Source organism: Microtus oregoni, unplaced genomic scaffold (assembly GCF_018167655.1).
Source record: "Microtus oregoni isolate MIOR12 unplaced genomic scaffold, Mior012 000044F_ref0000062, whole genome shotgun sequence".
Taxonomy (NCBI): Eukaryota; Metazoa; Chordata; class Mammalia; order Rodentia; family Cricetidae; genus Microtus; species Microtus oregoni.
In genome coordinates this window covers 1,352,093-1,369,861 of record NW_024543218.1, presented here as the reverse complement: position 1 = coordinate 1,369,861, position 17,769 = coordinate 1,352,093, and the positions used below count along the sequence as shown (strand labels likewise).

The window sequence follows — 17,769 nt, the reverse complement described above, 5'->3', positions numbered from 1 at the left end:
GTATACACCACCCCCCGGCTGTCTTCAGACCTACGTGTGTACTGTGACATGCATTTGCCCACCACCCCCCGCTGTCTTCAGACCTACGTGTGTACTGTGACATGCATTTGCCCACCACCCCCCGGGCTGTCTTCAGACCTATGTGTGTACTGTGACATGCATTTGCCCACCACCCCCCGGCTGTCTTCAGGCCTACGTGTGTACTGTGACATGCATTTGCCCCCCACCCTCCGGCTGTCTTCAGACCTACGTGTGTACTGTGACATGCATTTGCCCCCCACCCCCCGGCTGTCTTCAGACCTACGTGTGTACTGTGACATGCATTTGCCCCCCACCCCCCGGCTGTCTTCAGACCTACGTGTGTACTGTGACATGCATTTGCCCACCACCCCCCGGCTGTCTTCAGACCTACGTGTGTACTGTGACATGCATTTGCCCACCACCCCCCGGCTGTCTTCAGACCTACGTGTGTACTGTGACATGCATTTGCCCACCCCCCCCCCCGGCTGTCTTCAGACCTACGTGTGTACTGTGACATGCATTTGCCCCCCACCCCCCGGCTGTCTTCAGACCTACGTGTGTACTGTGACATGCATTTGCCCACCACCCCCCGGCTGTCTTCAGACCTATGTGTGTACTGTGACATGCATTTGCCCACCACCCCCCGGCTGTCTTCAGACCTACGTGTGTACTGTGACATGCATTTGCCCACCACCCCCCGGCTGTCTTCAGACCTACGTGTGTACTGTGACATGCATTTGCCCCCATTTGTGCTCATGTGCACACATACACATTAATAACAACAACAAAATAAATTTAGATATTTATTTGAGTATTTTAGAATTGTGGAAATGTTTATGCCTGTTGTATTGATGCTCTTTGTATTCACAACTGGAATGTGTTAGGTAGAGCCATTGACAGTTTACCTATACTGTTAAGTGCATTTCATACATGAGATATGTGTATTCAGAATAAATTCATTGCGTTTCTGATCTACCCTAGCAGTTAACAATTGTAACTCTCAATTACAGATGAAGCTGTTAAAGACGGAGTCACTCTGTACCTGCTACAGTCAGTTGACCAATCGCTATTAACAGCAACAAAAGAAAGAATTGACTTCCTGCCTCACTATGACACTCTGGTTAAAAGTGGCATGTATGAATATTATGCAAGTGAAGGACAGAATCCTTTGCGTAAGTAATTTGTACAATTTTTGATTTTTTAAAAAATTTCATGTATTTTCATTCTGTATACATTGATGTTTTTCTTGGGTGTTTGGTCCTCCAGAACTGGAGTTATACACAGTTGTGAGCTACCATGTGTGTACTGCACATTGAACCCAGGTTCTCTGAGAGAGCAGTCAGTGCTCTTAACCACTGAGCCATCTCTCCAGCCCCTGCACAGTATTTAGAAGTTGTTAATGCCATTCCTTCATATTCTGTAGATCTTTTCATTCTACTTTATTATAAGGGAAACTCCTTTTGATCTACTTTCTTAGTTTCTTTGTATAGATCCAACTGAAATTGGGATTTTTTCTTTGTTTTAAAACTATTTAAATTTATTCACGTATATGTTTATGCATTTGTGTGGATGTATGCCACAGGGAGCCCTGAAAACCAACCTGGGGCTTTCCTCAAAAGCAGCAACTGCTCTGAACTGCTGGTCTGTCTCTCTAGCCCAACCTTTTTTTTATTTATTTACTTTTGGTTTTTCGGAACAGGGTTTCTCTGTAGCTTTGGCGCTTGTCCTGGAACTCATTCTGTAGATCAGGCTGGCCTTGAAGTCACAGAGATCCCCCTGCCTCTGCCTTCTGAGTGCTGGGATTAAAGGTACACACCACTGCCTGGCTTTTTTTCTTTTCATTATGTGTGATGTGTGTGCCACAGTGTACATGTGAAAGTCAGAAGACAACTCCTTGTCTTCTACCACGTGCACTGCTGTGGCCGCCAGAGTCTCTAGTCTGTGCTGTAGGAGCACAGAGGTTACAGGTGCGTGCATTACTGCACACCGGCTTTCACGTGGGTTCTGGAGATCCAAAGTTATTAAGCTTGCACAGGAGATGTTTTACCCGTTGAGCCCTCTCTCCAGCACAGAAGTCAACTTTAAGTAAAAATAAAGTAAACATTGAGCCCATTAATAGGGCTGGATGCACTTTATCTTGCAGTTAAGCATCTTCCTGTCTTGCTGTAAACTGCCTCCAGATATGAAAATGCCCTTTACCTTCCATTTATTTATTTGTATTTAGTAACTGTGGATTAAATCCAGAGCCTTGCACATAATAAGATAAACATTCTATTGCTGAGTTATAATCAGTTCTTACTTTGTAAATTTACACAGATAAAATATAAAAAATAGATGTCTTTAATCTTTTCCTAAACCTTTATAGCCTTACTGGTTTATCCTTATAGACTATATGAGATGGTTTACCGGAACTTCTTCCTAGACTCTGTCAAAGTACTTTATGCTATTAATATGTTCGTTATAAATCATATTAAAATTATTTATTTGTAATGTACATTGGGTTTTGCCTGCATGTCTGTGTGAGGATGCCAGATCCCCTGGAACTGCAGTTACAGACAGTTGTGAACTGCCATGTGGGTGCTAGGAATTGAACTCAGGTCCTTTGAAAGAGCAGCCAGTACTGTTAATAGACTGAGACATCTTTCCAGCCCCAAATTCTTTTTTCTTAAATGTGTTTTATTGTTAGAAATTAAAAAATTAGAGATAAGTGAATAGAATATGAAAATAACCATATTGCTACGATCTGAATATAATCATCACTAACACTTTGGTGCTTATCATTTCAGAACTTTTCCTATTAGTTGATTTTTTGTTGGTTTGTTTTGTTTTACCATACAGGGTTTCACTGTGTAGTCCTGACTGTCCTGGAACTCACTCTGTAGACCAGGCTGACCTCAAACTCACAGAGATCCTCCCGACTCTTCCTCCTGAGTGCTGGAATTAAAGGCATATGACAACACATCCAGCTTAAACTTTAAAGATTTATTTTTATTTTAAATTATGTGTATACCTGTGCCTTTGCTATTTGATCTCTTTGCTCATTTTACTCTATAGCATGTGCTACTTTGTAATAGGCTGTAGAATTTACCTACCTACTGTCTTAATTGCTTTTCTGTTGCTGTGAAGAGACACCATGGCTGGCCAAGACCACTTAAAAAGAAAGCATTTAAGTTGGGGCTAAGAGTTCCAGAGGGTGTGGAACAGGCAGACATGGTGCTGGAGCAGTAGCTGAGAGTTTATATCTAACCCACAAGTTGGAGGTGGGAAGAAGCTGAATGGAATGGTATGGGCCTTTGAAACTTCGGAGTCCAGGCTTAATGACACGCCTCCTTCAACAGGGTCACACCTCCTAGTCCTTTTTCAAATAGTTCTACCGACTGGGGAGGGATCAAGTCTGTAGTGGCTGTTATTATTCAAACCACCATATTTACTGTAATCATTTATTTTCTCTCTCTTTTCTCTTCTGTTTTTAGCCCCCTTTGTTTTTAAGGCAGGATTTCACTTTGTAGCAGGACCCCCTCCCCAGATCCCCTGCTGTGTAGACCAATCTGACCTCATACTCATAGAGATCCACTTGTTTCTGTATCCCGAGTGCTGGGATAAAGATTGGCACTACCACATCCGACTGTGATTATGTTATTTTTTAATTTTATATATTTATTTATTTAGGGTTTCTCTATGTGGCCAGGCTGTTGACCAGGCTGAGCTTGAACTCACAGAGATCCACCTGCCTCTGCCTCCTGAGTGCTGAGAATGAAGGTGTGATTATAGTTTTTAAACTTTACATTTATTTATTTACTTGTATGTGTGAGGGCATATGTACAGAGGTGCGCATGTGTGCATGTGGAGATCAGAGGGCAGCTCATAGGAGCTGCTTCTCTCCTATGTGAGCCTAGCGATAGAACCCGGGTAGTCAGGCTTGATGACATGCACCTTTACGTAATGAGCTGTCTAACCTGTCCATGATTGCATTTTATTTCCCATCTTCCTGTGAAATATTGAACTCATAGGAATAAAATCTTTGCATTATGCAGTCCCTGGAGCAGTGCCTGGCAGATGAGAGGTGCTTAAATGTGTGAATTCTGAGTCAACTTTAAATAACTTCTTTGGGGATAAATTTCTGAATATTTACTGTGTACTCAACAAATACATTCATTGTAAAAACTGTCAATGTAGCTTAGTTACTAGTGTACAGATTCACTGTACCGGTTTTCAGCTATGCCATGATGACATCAATATGTGGAGAATCTCTGCTGAAACTCTGGTTTTGACTTCTTCAACTCTTCAGTGTGTCCCAAGATCTTTTCTTTCTTTCCTTTGCTTCCGGTTCTTCCTTGCTTTGTTGCAGCCATGTCTTCAAGTCATGTTCATCATTTCTTTTATATATTTTCTTTGAGTAGACAGATCTGATTTTCATTGTATGTATGTCAGTGAAACAAAAGCTTTACCTCTGACTTTCTAGCCTCTTTGTCATTAAGGAGAGTGTCTGTTCTTGCTTCCTATGTAACATTGCTATTGGTTGAATTTGATAGAGTAAGCATTGTATTTAAATTGTATATATTTCTAGAGGCAGAAATTCAAACTTGTCTCAGTGTTCCATTTCCCTTTCCTTTTGTGGAGGTGGGATGGTGGAAGGAAGTGTGGTGTTTTGAGACAGGGTTTCTTCTGTGTAGCCTTGACTGTCCTGGAACTAGGACCAGGCTAGCCACAAACTCACAGAGATCCAGTTGCCTTTGCCTCCCAAGTGCTGGGATTAAAGGTGTGTCCCACCACCTGGACCTTTTTCCTTTTGTAAATTAAGTTCTGTACTTTTTTCTTTCTTATGTCTTTATTTCCTAGTTATTGTTGTCAGAAGCCTGATCCATATGCATACCTAATTTGTGGTAAATTTGCTTACCAATCTGGTTGTCACTTAAGTACTTAGAGCACTTGCCAGAGAGCTATCATGTTGGTCAGTGAGTTTTAGTTGGGTTAAATTTCTGTGAAATGAAGATAAAATTTGGTATAACCATCCTTCCTTTCTCTTTCTGTTTTGTATTTTGAGATGGGTCTCACTGTGTAGCCCAGGCTTGCTCCCAAACTCAAATTCTTCTTGCTTCAGTCTTCCAAGTTCTTAGATAACAGGCATGTATTGTTTCTTTTTCTTCTTTACTTCTTTTGTTTGTTTGTTTTGTTTTGTTTTTTTCAAGTCTGGTTTTCTTGTATATCCCTGGCTGTCCTCAAACTCGGAGAGCTGCTGAGTGCTGGGATTAAAGGTGTATTGTTTCTTTTTAGAGAAATAAATGTGAGAAATGATTGAATGGTTGCTTTTTAGGGAGGAGAATATAAAATAGTGCTGCCAATAATGAATTGAATGTAAAGTTGGCAGTATGCCGGGAATCAGTAGGATGGACACATGTCTTGCCACTTGTATGGATTTTCTGGAAGAGGTGTGAACAGATACAACCAAAGAAACCATCCCAACATAGTCTAGCTTAGCAAAGCCCTGTGACTTTATTATGGTTGCTTATAGGAGCATGAGTGATTTAAAAGCAACTGTGTCACTAAGAAGCCCACTTTGCATGGCGATTGAAAGCTGTTATCTTGCAGCTCCCTGTGCAACTTAGAGATAGTTCAGCTCAACTGCCTATTGCCTTTATAGCATTGGAGATAACTCTGGGGAATCTTGTAAAATTCAAGAGCTTTCTGGGCCTAGTTTGTTTTTTTTGTTTGTTTATTGTTTTTTTGAGACAGAATCTCACTTTGTAGCTCTGGCTGGCTTAAAACTCCCTATGTAGACCAGGATGGCCTCACATGGACACAAATCTCCCTGTTTCTGCCCTGAGTCCTGAGATTAAAGATGTGTGCCACCATGCCTGGCTTGGGCCTATTGAGTCTAGAGCCTTGTCAGTTTTACTTCCTAGGTCTTGAGGGTTTGTAGGAGGGAATGTTTTAATTTGGAGAAAATAGTGAAAGCATTATGTAACACATTGTTTTTGGTTTTGTTTGTATAGTAAAAATATAAAATTCTTTCTGTTACTATGATAAAATACCTGGCAAAAAATAATTTAAGGAAAAGCGTGTTTTCAGTTTTACATTTCATCACAGACAAAAAGACATAGCAGGAACAGGAAGCAGGCTGGTCCCGGTCTTCCTCGTGAGAAAGCAGAGAAGGCTGAACGTTCATACTCCCCTAGTGTCTTAGTTTGTTGCAGTTCTGATAAACACTATAACCCGAATCAACTTAAGGGAGAAGAGGATTGATTTTTATCTTTAGCTTCCAGGTCAAAATCCATTGAGAGAAGTCAGGCCAGGAATTCAAGCAGAACTCAAGGAGAAACCATGAAGAAATGGTGCTGACTGACTCACTCTCGGGCTTTCTCACTGGCTCCTTCTGCTACCATCTACCTAGAGATGGAGTCACCTTAGGGGCCGGGTCCTCCCACATTAGTCACAATAAAGACAGTGTCTCACAGGCATGCCCACAGGCCACTCTCATTGGGCAGGTCCTCTAGGAAGGCTGCCTCTTCCTGGCTACTTTAGATTGTGTCAGGTTCACAATAAAAACTAGCATACCTGGCTTTATCCATTTTATTCAGCCTGGCCGCTAGGGTGGGTCTTTTTACTTAATTAACTTAATCTTAAAAAAAAAAATGCACTCATAGATAGATATTCCCACAGTCTCCAAACTGATTCTAGATCCTGCAGAACTGATGATTTAAACCATCATAGGAACTGTGGTTGGGAGTGCAAGTTCTCTTTGAACTTCTGGCAGTCTTCCTGCCTCAGCCTCTGGTGTGCTCACATCCCAGGTGCCTTAGTTCCTTTTCTGTTGCTGCAATAAATCACCATGGTCAAGTCATTCATTGGACTTATGATTTCAGAGGGGTAGCATTTTTGATGGCAGTGTGAGGGCCCAGAAGTGGGCAGCTGAGAGCTCACACCTTGATCTTCAGACATGAAGCAGAGGGCACGCTGCTGTAGTCAGAGACTGCTTGTTCGTTCCCGGCCACCCAGCTCCTGAAATCACTCAGAAACTATATTATTTTTTTAAATTTATTTATTCATTTATTATGTATACAATATCCTGTCTGCATGTATGCCTGAAGGTCAGAAGAGGGCACCAGACCTCATTACAGATGGTTGTGAGCCACCATGTGGTTGCTGGGAATTGAACTCAGGACCTTTGGAAGAGCAGGCAATGCTCTTAACCACTGAGCCATCTCTCCATCCCCAGAAACTATATTATTAAATCACTGCCTGGCCAATAGCTTAAGCATATTTCTAGCTCTTTCTTCTCTCTTAAATTCACCCATTTCTTTCCTTTTTTAAAATTGATTTTATTGAGCTATACATTTTTCTCTGCTCCCCTCCCTAAAGTAACCCATTTCTATTATTTTATATTTTACCAAGAGGTTTGTGGCCTACCGGCAGGGTTCTAACTAGCAGCTCATGTCTTTCCCCTCTGGTGGCTACATGGCTTCTCACTGACTCTGCCTTCTTTCTCCCAGCATTCAGCTTAGTTTTCCTCGCCTATCTATGTTCTGCCCTGCTATAGGCTCAAGCTAGCTTTCTTTATTAACCAATGATATTCATAGCATAGCATCCCACATCACGCTGGGAATGACAGGAGTCTTTTCAGACCTCATACCCTACCTCCAGTGACATCTCCACAAGGCCACACCTCATAATCCTTTGCAAACAGTTCCACCAACTATAGGCCAAGCATTCAAACACATGAGCCTATGGGTGACATTCAAATTGCCACAACTGGCTGACATTTAACATGATACATTAGTCTTTAGAATTCTTTTTTTTATGATTTATTTATCTTTATTTTATGTGCATTGGTGTGAAGGTGTCATATCCCCTGGAACTGGATTTTCAGACAGTTGTGAACTGCCATGTGGGTGCTGGGAATTGAACCTGGGTCCTCTGAAAGAGCAATCAGTGCTCTTAACCGCTGAGCCATCTCTCCAGCCCCTAGTCTTTAGAATTCTATAACCGTGTGTGTGTGTGTGTGTGTGTGTGTGTGTGTGTACACGTGCATGTTCTCACTAATTATAGGCTGGTCTTGGACACACTTTGTAACCCAGGCATACCTTGAATTTATAATCCTCTTGTTTTAGCCTCCTGGTAAAGACTACAGGCCTTTCTCCACTAGACTAGCTTCTCAAATGAGCCCCTTTCCCTTTTATTTGGGGGTGGGGTGGATTGAAATAGAGTTTCTTTGTGTAGCTTTGGAGCCTGTCACTCTGTAGACCAGGTTGGTCTGGAATTCACAGAGATCTGGCTGCCTCTGCCTCCCAAATGCTGGTATTAAAAGCATGGGCCACCACCGCCCAGCTTAAACCAGCACCTTTTCACTGCTGCTGTTTTGATACAAGGATTTATTGGGTTGCTCAGATTAGTGTGTGTGTGTGTGTGTGTGTGTGTGTGTACTTTGTAACCCAGGCAGACCTTGAATTTATAATCCTCTTGTTTGAGGATCCATCTTGCTGGAGAGATGGCTCAGCGGTTAAGAGCACTGATTGCTCTTTCAGAGGACCCAGGTTCAATTCCCAGCACCCACATGGCAGTTCACAACTGTCTGAAAATCCAGTTCCAGGGGATATGACACCTTCACACCAATGCACATAAAATAAAGATAAATAAATCATAAAAAAAAGAATTCTAAAGACTAATGTGTCATGTTAAATGTCAGCCAGTTGTGGCAATTTGAATGTCATCCATAGGCTCATGTAATCTTTTTCATGTTTGTAGTGGTTGTGATGAAACTTTTTATTATGCATAACATTAGACTCAGGGTGATACTTAATTCTTGCAGCTCTTTGGGAAATAAACAGTGGTTGCTTGAGAGTTCCTTTTACTGGAATGTTTATATAAACTGGGATGAAAGGGTTAAATGGTTTTTTCTCAATCTCTTCCAGCATTTGCTCTCGCAGAATTAATTGACAATTCATTGTCAGCTACTTCTCACAATGTTGGTGTTAGAAGAATTCAGATCAAATTGGTAAGAAAATTATGCATAAAGAATTGTTTTTTAGTAGTACATTGGAAAAATTAGAAATAAAACTTAGAACTAATTATCTGATGTTTTGTTATAATTTTTATAGTTTCTTTTATGTAAGTGCTTATTTATATATGTATTTATGTACTTACGTTTTATAATTTCTTTTGTAACACTGCAGTTATAAATATGACATGAATATTTTCCGATATTAATGCAGAGGGTTTTGTTAGCTACAGTGTTAGTTATGGAGTCTGTCTTCTTTTTCTTCCTGTATTTTGCCATGAGAAGCAATGTGGGAATAGTGTATATTTATATATGCCTTGATTCTTTCCTTAAGTTTACTTCTAAGACATGGTATTTCTAGGTTAAAGACATTAAGAAATCTAGGGTTTTTGCTAGATATAACTCAGTGTTTTAAGAGAGTTGTAATTTTTATACTTATACCAGTGATATGAGTGATCCTTTGAATTTTATACTCAACCTCATGTTTTAAGTGTTGATTGGCATTTCCTGTCTCTTTATCTCGTAGCTTTTTGATGAAACTCAAGGAAAACCTGCCGTTGCAGTGGTCGATAATGGGAGAGGAATGACCTCTAAACAACTTAACAACTGGGCTGTGTACAGGCTGTCAAAGTTTACAAGACAAGGTGACTTTGAAAGGTTAGCAAAACCATGCTTTTTCCTTTTTAGTGATGTCTGGGTGCCCTTAGTTATAGAGGATTTATTAGAGAGCTTGTTTCTATTACAGGGCTTTGTGATAAATACTCCAAAACAGAACACTGTGCTTTTCTCCTGAACAATTTTGTATTTCCTGAGATCTGTGAGAGTTATATTAACATATTGAATACTGTTAGGACAATAGAATGGTGTTTAGGGTAATCTATATAAATCATGTCATACTTCTTGAAAATGTCTAGAATTACATATGATTCACTAGTATTCTGTATTTTTACTTTGAGGCTCAGTTTTTCAGATTGTCACAGCTATTTCGGAATAGAATCCACGTTTGTATCAGAACACGCTTGTAGACAGTGCTTTCAGCACAGGAAAGCTGTGCATGGCAACTCGGCTGGTAATCCATTTTAGTCTTCTTGGGATTTTATCATATGAGCAAAGATTTTCAGTGACTCACCTCATTTTGTGGCGTGGGCAGTGAAGCCAGGATGTGGTGCATGCTAGGCAGGGGCCCGACACTGAGCGGCACCTCTGTCCTCCAGCCCTGTGTGACAGATAGTGGAGAGAAAAACAAAGATTACAGTGTCCTTTGATTGGTCTGGTTTGCCTGGCCATTTATTGTTGGGCACTTTACCTCTCTGTATGTCACGTTACGTACTTAGAAAATGTGCACAGTCTCTTAAGGTTTTGTGGAAACTGAGCTATTGTTCTGATATGAAAACGTAAAATTTTGAGATAGTGCCTGTCATACAGTAAGCATTTAATAGCCACGAGCTGTTATTTTAGTTATTTCTTACTCCTGGTATAGCACTTATCTATAATCATTCTTTTCTGATATTTTCATGAATATATGACACTTAAAAGAGTGTTTAAGTGTCTAGCATGCACCACATCCTGGCTTCACTGCCCACGCCACAAAATGAGGTGAGTCACTGAAAATCTTTGCTCATATGATAAAATCCCAAGAAGACTAAAATGGATTACCAGCCGAGTTGCCAATGTGAAGTGGCATGGTGGTGCATACCTTCACTCCCAGCACTCAGTGGCAGATCTCTGTTGAGGCTAGCCTGATCTGCAGAGCAAGTTCCAGGACAGCCAGGGCTACACAGAGAAACTGGGCCTCAGAAAAGAGGGAAAAATATGTCAACACAAACTTAAACACTTACATGAAAACACTATGCTTTTATAGTCTGAGGACAGGATTTTGTATCTGTTTGGCATAAACAAAAAGATAAAGGAAGTTGACAATAAACTTGGGGAAGGGATCCAGAAAATTAACTTTCTGCCTTTCTGATAGATTTAATTGGTCCATCTAAATTACTAAAATTAAACCTTCACTGGACTCAAAGGATACTGAGTTTTCTCTACACCATAACCAGTTTTTTTAACAACTTAAAAGTTAAATTTCTATTTTTGGTAAAATCATCCTTTGCTCAGTTTAATTATGTATGTGTGTATGTGTGTTACATACATGCATGTTTAGTACCTGGAAATAATTTCGGATCCAGTCCTAGTCCGTGACTCACTCCAACTTCTACAGCATCATCATGTGTTATCCTTGAGACCATGGCATCCACTTACGTAGATATAATTATTAGTTCTTTTTCTGCTTGCATTTCAGTTTCAGTTTGATGCAAGGGTGATGTTATAAGAGACAGGCTATGGAAAAAAGAAGACCATAGCTTTATAATTTGTTTTATTAAGAAAAACAAATGTTAACTCATGTCATAGTTATAAACATTTTAAATTCTTGATTAGAACTGAAGAAAATGTAATGTTGTCGAATATTAGTTTAATATGTGTTACATTTGTTTTTGCGGGGCAACATTTGTTTATTGATGCAAAGATATGTTGCATTCTTTATGTTACATTTGTTTATCTTTGTGAAGCTGTGATACTTTGCCTGTCTAAAACACCTGATGATGTACAGCATGAGAAAGGGTATGTGGGGCTGGCAGGCAGAGAGAATAAATAGGAAAAATCTGGGATAAGGGAGATCAAGGAACAAGAAAGGGAAGGAACGAGGAGAAAAGGGGCTAACCACCCAGGCAGACATGGAGTAAGAAGTAAAGAAAGGCATATAGAAATAGAGAATGTAGTGAAGAGGCGAGCAGGCCTGCTTTTCGTCCTGCCCGGCTCCCACACTGCTAGCTTGGCCCCAGAATAATTACACGGAAACTGTAATTATTTAACATTTAAAGACTGCCTGGCCGGGCGGTGGTGGCGCACGCCTTTAATCCCAGCACTCGGGAGGCAGAGGCAGGCAGATCTCTGTGAGTTTGAGGGCAGCCTGGTCTACAAGAGCTAGTTCCAGGACAGGAACCAAAAGCTACGGAGAAACCCTGTCTCGAAAAATCAAAAAAAAAAAAAAAAAAAAAAAAAGACTGCCTGACCCATTAGTTCCAGCCTCTTATTGGCTAATTCTCACATCTGCTTTAACCCGTATTTAGTAATCTGTGTAGCACCACAAGGTGGCAGCTTACTAGGAAAGATCCTTACTTGCGTCCGTCTCGGGTCGGAGAATCATGGCATCTGCCTGACTCTGCTTCTTTCTCCCAGCATTCTGTTCTGTCTGCTCCGCCTATCTAAGCTGCTGTTCTATCAAAGGCCAAGGCAGTCTCTTTATTTGACCAATGAAAGTAACACATAGACAGAAGACCCACCTACATCAAGAGAAAGTAACACATAGACAGAAGACCCACCTACATCAAGAGAAAGGTAAAACCAGGGGTCAAAAAGTAGATGAGAGGGGGCTGGAGAGATGGCTCAGAGGTTAAGAGCATTGCCTGCTCTTCCAAAGGTCCTGAGTTCAATTCCCAGCAACCACATGGTGGCTCACAACCACCTGTAATAAGGTCTGGTGCCTTCTTCTGTCCTGCAGGCATACACACAGACAGAATATTGTATACCTAATAAATAAATATTTTAAAAAAAAAGTAGATGAGATAACTTAAGTTGAAAAGTTGGCTAGCAATAAGCCACACAAAGACTGGGCATTCATAGGAAAGAATAAGCCTCTATGTGTATTTACTTGGTAGCTGGGAGCCGGGCCCCCCAAAAACAAAGAGCCAAAAGAATAAAAACAACCAACTACAGTAAGGTGTCAGAACTGATGGATGTTTCCTTTGCTTAGCTTAGGTGGTTGGAGAAAAGGCTGTTGTGATGTTTGAGTTGAGACTTCTCCAAGAAAGCAGCCAGTTTGCATGTAATTCTAATACTTGTAGATTTAACGTGTGCACACCAGCATGAGTGTATGTGCATGTATCTTCAAGTGCCCACTGAGGCCTAAAGAGGGTGTCAGATCCCCTGGAGCTAGAGTTATAGGGGTTTGTGAGCTGCGTGATGTTGGTGCTGGAGACTGATTCCCTGTATTCTGAGGAGCACCAAGTGTTCTTAACTGCAGAGCCATCTCTCTAGTCCCCAGTACTCTCAATTCACGTTGAAGGAGTGAGGATTACCCAGCTAACCTCTGCCATAGTGTGAGACTGTCCAGGTAGGTGGGTGGATGAAGGAAGAAAACCTAACAAAAACAAAGTTGGTTTTGAGCACCGATGTCTGGGGGCCAACTCCAGCTCTAGAGAGATGCCTCTCTATCATATATCTGTCTGTCATCTGTCTATTTTTCATCTATCTATCCATCCATCTATACACCTACATTTATTCTAGTGTTTTATTTAGATTCTTTTTCTCTTTTCCATCTATCCAGGCTTCTTCACTCTTTGATAGGTGTTTCTATGTTTTCTTTTTTGTGTGTTTTCCTTTTTTGCATGTGGGGTAGAATTCATTTTTTCTAGAATGGTTGACAATCTTTCTTAGCACTGTTCATTTCCTTAATATTTTATGTGAATATTTTCAAGCATGTAAAAGTTGAAATTCTGTAGTAATATACCCACATGTGAGTCCTACCATCAGTTCTTATTTTATTTTATGTGTATGCTTACTATGTATGTGTAGGTACCCATGGGGTCCAGGAGAGTCTGATCCCTTACAGTTGTCGTTATAGTTAGTTGTGAGTCGTGTTCAGTTCCTAATACCCTTATATTCATGTAAGAACCTTATATACATATGTATATGCACACACATACATATATACATATTTGTATTATTTTATTTTACATGTATGGGTGTGTTGTCTGTAGGTACGTCAATCCACCTTTTGTGCATTACCCTCAGACTCCAGAAGAAGGCATCAGATTCCTAGGCTTAGAACTACAAATGATTGTGATCCACTATGCGGGTTCTGGGAATCAGACTCGGGTCCTCTCTAAGATAGCAGCTAGTACACTTATCTGCTGAGCCATCTCTCCAGTCCCACTAATACATTTTTAACAGGTGGCAGTGGTTCGTTTCAGTGTTTAGTTTTTCTAGGTATGATCAGCACCTTGCTTTATAACAGTCTAGTCTGGCTTACTGCCGACTTGCAGTCTCTAGTACACAGAGATGTTTCCTTCTCTAGTCTGGCTTACTGCCGACTTGCTGTCTCTAGTGCACAGAGATGTTTCCTTCTCTAGTCTGGCTTACTGCCGACTTGTCTCTAGTGCACAGAGATGTTTCCTTCTCTTCTGCGCTCACTCGCTTTTGAGGACGAGTCTCATATAGACCAGGATGGCTTTGAACTCAGAGAAGTCCACCTGCTTCTTCCTCCCAAATTGTGGAATTATCCACGTATCCACCAGCTTGGTTTCTTTCTCTGATTTTCAGAAGTTGAACTCTGATGTGTCTAGGCTATGGCTCTTTATCATTTCATTCTCTTTGGAATTAATTCAAGTTCTCTTATTTGTTAAGTAAGTCTCCTTATTTGGTAAGCATAGCCTATCATTTCTCCAAATACTTTTCTATCTTTTGCAGTTCCTTACATTTTAGGTGCTATGGTAATCTGTAGACTTCAGATACTTTGTGTTCATCTTCCTTCCTCTTCCACTTTCTGCACTGAAGAGTAAACCTGTAGCTTCACACATACAAGGCAGATTCTATACTAGTAAACTGCTTTATTCTTCAAACTAAATAAACTCAACTTGTGTATAAGTTTATAGGGTCACTCTGCTACCAATTTAAAGCTGTTCATGATCCATCAACTTCCATGAATTTAGTTATTATTTCCAAATGCAAATTGTAGATTTTAAAAATTTTTATTGATATATTTACTGGAACACTTATTTTTAAAATGATTTTTATTATGTATACAGTGTTCTGCGTGCATACATGCTTGCACATCAAGGGGCACCAGATCTCATCCTACACACCTGTGAGCCACCATGTTGTTGCCAGGAATTGAACTCAGGACCTCTAGAGGAGCAGCCAGTTCTTTTAACATTTGAGCCATCTATTTAGCCACCTGGGTGGATCACTTTTATGGTTTCTGTTATTTGGACATGAAATAGAGTTTTTTAAATTTGTGTTTAGTGAATAATTTCTTTGATAGTATTCATCAGAATGATTTTTAAAATTTTATTTTATGTTCTTGTACCCTGTGCATGCCTGGTGTCCATGGAGAACAGAAGAGAACTTTAGATCTAGTGGAACTGCAGTTACAGTTGTGAGCCATCTTGTAGGTACTGGGAACTGAACCTCAGTCCTGACAGAGCAGCCAGTGCTTTTAACCACTGAGCCATCTTTTCAGTTCTTCTATGATGGTTTTGTCAGCTGCCCTATTTCCTGTCAGGGACTGTATGTCAAAATTTGTTTGGCTGTAATTTGTTTGTTTTTTTGAGAACTAGAAATTTTAAGTAGCTTGCTATTCTGTATTACCACTGAAGTCTGCTTGCTCACTGAACTTTTGTGATCAGCTGATTTCACATTTCATGCACTGAAACCCCAAATCTTCCCTTGCTGAGGTTTCTGTGGCTATAATGGAATCCCCTGCCCCAAAGGTCAGTCTTGGCTTTGCTAGGCAAATGCTCTATTTCTGAATTGCATCATTAGCCCTAGAATGCATTTGGCGATTTTGGTTGAGTTTTTGATAGTAGGTTTAAGGTAGTGTTTTATTATATACATACATACATACATACATACATATATATTATTATACATACATACATACATACACACATATATATATCTCCCATGCTGTCCTCTAACCCAGGATGTTCCTACCTCTCTCTCTTAAGTAGATTGTTTAAAGACTGACTAATACAATGTTTTCTTCTAGTGATCATTCAGGGTATGTTCGGCCAGTACCAGTACCACGCAGCTTGAACAGTGATATTTCCTATTTTGGTGTTGGAGGCAAACAGGCTGTTTTCTTTGTTGGACAGTCAGCCAGAGTAAGTGATTTTTTTTTTTTTTCCAGTAAAAACCTATGAAGTATTTTGGGATTGACAAATCTCACTAGTAAGGGGTTAATGTATCTTTTCAATTGTTGGACAGATGATAAGCAAGCCTGCAGACTCCCAGGATGTTCATGAGCTTGTGCTTTCTAAAGAAGACTTTGAGAAAAAGGAAAAAAATAAAGAGGCAATATATAGTGGATACATTAGAAACAGAAAGGTACAGTACATTTTTACAGCTCACAATTAATTACACATATATTCTTTTGACTGCATAATGGGACAGAATGTTTTTCTGATTTTAAAGACTTGACTTATAGTTTTATATTTTACTTTGAAAAGTAGCAAAATAATCATTGTTGGTGTTTTTTTTTTTTTTTAGCTAAATCTTTCCACATAAGTTAACTTAGGAAACTTTCTGTAAACTACTTAAAAAGTTGCAGACCTTGGTTGAAATTTGTGTGAAAATTTTTTTGATATTTTATTCATTTATTTTGTGTGTGTGTCAGTGGACAGCATGAATTAGTGTGTTTCAGGGATCAGATTCAGGTAATCAGGGTTGGTGTCAGGTGCCTTCCTGACTGAGCTATCTTTCTGGCCCAGATATGAATTTTAAAATTTTATTTATAAAATAATAATAGAAACCATGTAAGAAAATAGTGTTTGAAATAATGTATTTTGAGGAAGTTGGAACTTTAGAGGCATGAGATTTTGTTACAACTGTGTCCTAACACTTGGATGTATCCCTCCACATATACATCTACACATGATAAAAAAAAAAATCTTTAAAACACAAGCAACAATTTAAAAATGTCTTATTTGAAATGAATAATGTGTGGGAAAGCAAACAAAATACTCGCAAGTATCAGAGAAAGGTGTTGATAACATTTTGGTAAGTTTCTTTATATTTATAGTCCAGTGCTTTGAAAATACGTGTGCATAGAGCTCTGACCCCACATATCCTACATCAGCATCTTGAGAATTCCTCATTTAGAAAATGTTTTTATATGCAGTGCATTCGGAAAAGAGTACGGGTGCTTTGTTTGCATGTTTTTATCTGTACTACATGTGTGCATGGTACCTGAGACCAGAAGAAGGTATTTAAATAGCCTTATAATATTTCTATTTCTGTCACTTTATTTCTGCATTTAGTGTTCCTGAAAGGTTTCCTTGTAATTATAAACAGTGTTTGGTTATCTTTGGGTAGCATTTTTCCCAAATTGCAGATATTTTTTTTCCCTACAGATTGTTAGAATTTGAATAGCTGTGAAGATTTGAACTCCTTGGCTTTTCGAGACAGGGTTTCTATGAAACAACAGCCCTTGCTGGCCTGGAACTAGACAGGGTTTCTATGTAACAACAGCCCTTGCTGGCCTGGAACTAGACAGGGTTTCTATGTAACAAGAGCCCTTGCTGGCCTGGAACTAGACAGGGTTTCTATGAAACAACAGCCCTTGCTGTCCTGGAACTAGACAGGGTTTCTATGTAACAACAGCCCTTGCTGGCCTGGAACTAGCTCTATAGACCAAGCTGGCCTTGGATTCACAGAGATCCACCTGCCTATGTCTTCCAAGTGCAAGGCGTGTTCCACCACTTTTTGGCTGGCAATTTGAACTTTGAATATGTTCATGATATGTTAAATTTTTTTTTTTTGTCTGAGAATGAAACTCAGAAATCAGTGGTTTTTGTATTAAAATACCTACTTGACCAATTCCTTATTTTCTTGTTGTTTGTGGCCTGCATAGGCTCATATTTGAATCTTTGGGGGAAAGGGTTAGGGGCTATAGCCTTGTTGGAGGAGGTATATCACTGAGG

At 39.9% G+C, this 17,769-nt stretch overlaps 1 protein-coding gene across 1 annotated transcript in view; it reads left to right on the top strand.

The window, feature by feature from the left end:
* LOC121434754 (structural maintenance of chromosomes flexible hinge domain-containing protein 1-like) overlaps window positions 1–17,769 on the top strand; it is a 142,956-nt gene that overhangs the window by 14,559 nt on the left and 110,628 nt on the right. Inside the window, exons 3-7 of the mRNA XM_041633710.1 lie at window positions 1,032–1,193; window positions 8,931–9,013; window positions 9,543–9,673; window positions 15,837–15,951; window positions 16,055–16,174. Coding sequence (XP_041489644.1) covers window positions 1,032–1,193; window positions 8,931–9,013; window positions 9,543–9,673; window positions 15,837–15,951; window positions 16,055–16,174 — 611 coding nt within the window. The remainder of the gene's footprint in view (window positions 1–1,031; window positions 1,194–8,930; window positions 9,014–9,542; window positions 9,674–15,836; window positions 15,952–16,054; window positions 16,175–17,769) is intronic.